We start from the raw sequence: 1964 nt of genomic DNA, 5'->3' as shown, positions 1-1964 counted from the left end.
ATTATAATTATAATATTATTAATAAATCAGGTACGTACTAATTATAACAAATTAGGTAAAAATAACGTATTTGAAAACTATTAAACGATTAAATCACGTTCCAATATAAATTTATATTTAAATATATTCCGATATGTAATTTTTATTTAATTTAGTGAATTTATATTTTATAGATTTGGAAAGTATTCATGGATATCGCCAGATTGATAAAGTAAAAATAGAAATTACAAGGGCAGTAAAGCCAGTACTCCATATAGGAATTGTTGAACTCTAGTGAATGTACAGAGACAAGAAGAGATTAGAATGTTAACTAAAGATTAAAATGAAATAATTAAAGCAATTTTTAGAAAAACTTAAGTTTATACATCCTAATTTGATAAATTAATTGAAATAACTTATGTCATGCTACATGTCGGGACCTAAGGCATATTCAAAAATATGAACCTAAAAGATTTTTTATAAAAAAAAAGAAGCCACAATATTATTATTTTAGCATGAGAAGATATCAAAGATTTGTAGCATAAATAAATCATGGCACATTTATTTCATCATTAACAAAGATTCAGTGTAGAAATAATTTAAAGACTTCTATTCAATTAATGAAGATTCTCGAGTGATACAATTTGTTTTTAACAATTGATTGAATGCAAAGAACATGCTCATCTTGTTGGCTATAAATTAAAGTGCACAAACCAGAAGAAAACTTGTCATAAACTCGTGCCTTGTTGCAATGTCTACTGCTTCACGTGACTCCAGCCAGTACCAATGTTGCATTGTGAGAGGAATAAAGAAACTGGTTGGTTGCAAAAAGAAGAAAAGATATAGTCCAGCGTTGAACTACTATCCACCCCAAGTTGAAGTAAACTATTCCGAAGAGGAGGAAGAGCATCATTCACAGGCTTCAGACAATGCTTCAACCCGTTCCAATTCAAGCCGTGCAAAACCTAATGAAACCTGTTGCATGCAAGTTCCAAATAATTTGGAGAACTATTCAAACTATCCTCCTCCACCAATGTCCAACCCTCACATGCCACCACCTATGCCAATTCCTCAATCTCCTGTTCCTCCAATGTCTTGTCCTCAAATGCAATGTCAACCTCAGTTTTCTGCTCCTCCAATGTCTTGTTCTCAAAATCAATGTCAACCTCAGTATCCTGCTCCTCCAATGTCTTGTTCTCAAATGCAGTGTCAGCCTACAAATCAGTGTCCTCAAATGACTATGTCCCAGTATGGTCCTGCATGTCCCCAATATCCATCAATGCCATATCCTCATCCAAATCAATATCGAGTACCATTTCAAGATACATTTAGTGATGAAAACCCAGATGCTTGCAACATAATGTGATGTGATGATGACTTCAATTGGGAGCTCTTTGATGCAAAAGGAATAAAAACTATTTTAGGTTTTTTAGGGATTATAGTTTATTTGATTTTAATAATTTACATACTTATTCCAACTTTTGGGATATTATTATTTTTATAGGTTTAGGGTTTTAATCTTATTTTGATTAAGTTGCTGAGTTTAGAAAACCAAGTAGTAGTTCTTTAACTGTCATTTGTTATTTATGTTATTTTATGTTTATTTAATTTTTATTAATAAAGAGTAATTCATTTATATGGTGTACCTTTAGGGAAAATTATAAAACTAGTGTAATTTTTCTGACTTCCTCAAAATAACACGAGGGATGGAGTTTTATTAAATTATAATTTTTTAGTCTCTCCCACTAAATTGTCAACGAGGGGTTTATATATTTTATTTTATTCTTTTTTCTCCTCCCTTGGCAATTGGGGGAGGGGGGAGTTTTTGTGTTTTTATTTTTTTTGTTTTTTTCTCTCTCCTCCTAAATTGACAATGGGGGAGTTATCGATATTTTTTTAATTTTTTCCTCTCACCTAAATCGGCAATGTTGGAGTTATATTATTAGTTTTAGGGTTTACTTTTTCGAACATTAACTCTAACAACA

General features: G+C 31.2%; 1 protein-coding gene across 1 annotated transcript; it reads left to right on the top strand.

The window, feature by feature from the left end:
• Positions 731-1345, top strand: LOC109332516 (vegetative cell wall protein gp1-like). The gene has a single exon (XM_019567501.1). The coding sequence runs from the start codon at positions 731-733 to the stop codon at positions 1343-1345; it is 615 nt and encodes a 204-aa protein (XP_019423046.1).

The sequence above is a fragment of the Lupinus angustifolius genome, chromosome LG18 (genome assembly GCF_001865875.1).
Source record: "Lupinus angustifolius cultivar Tanjil chromosome LG18, LupAngTanjil_v1.0, whole genome shotgun sequence".
NCBI classification, from domain to species: domain Eukaryota; kingdom Viridiplantae; phylum Streptophyta; class Magnoliopsida; order Fabales; family Fabaceae; genus Lupinus; species Lupinus angustifolius.
The sequence above is the reverse complement of the archived record's forward strand: the minus strand, read 5'-3'. Positions and strand labels throughout refer to the sequence as shown.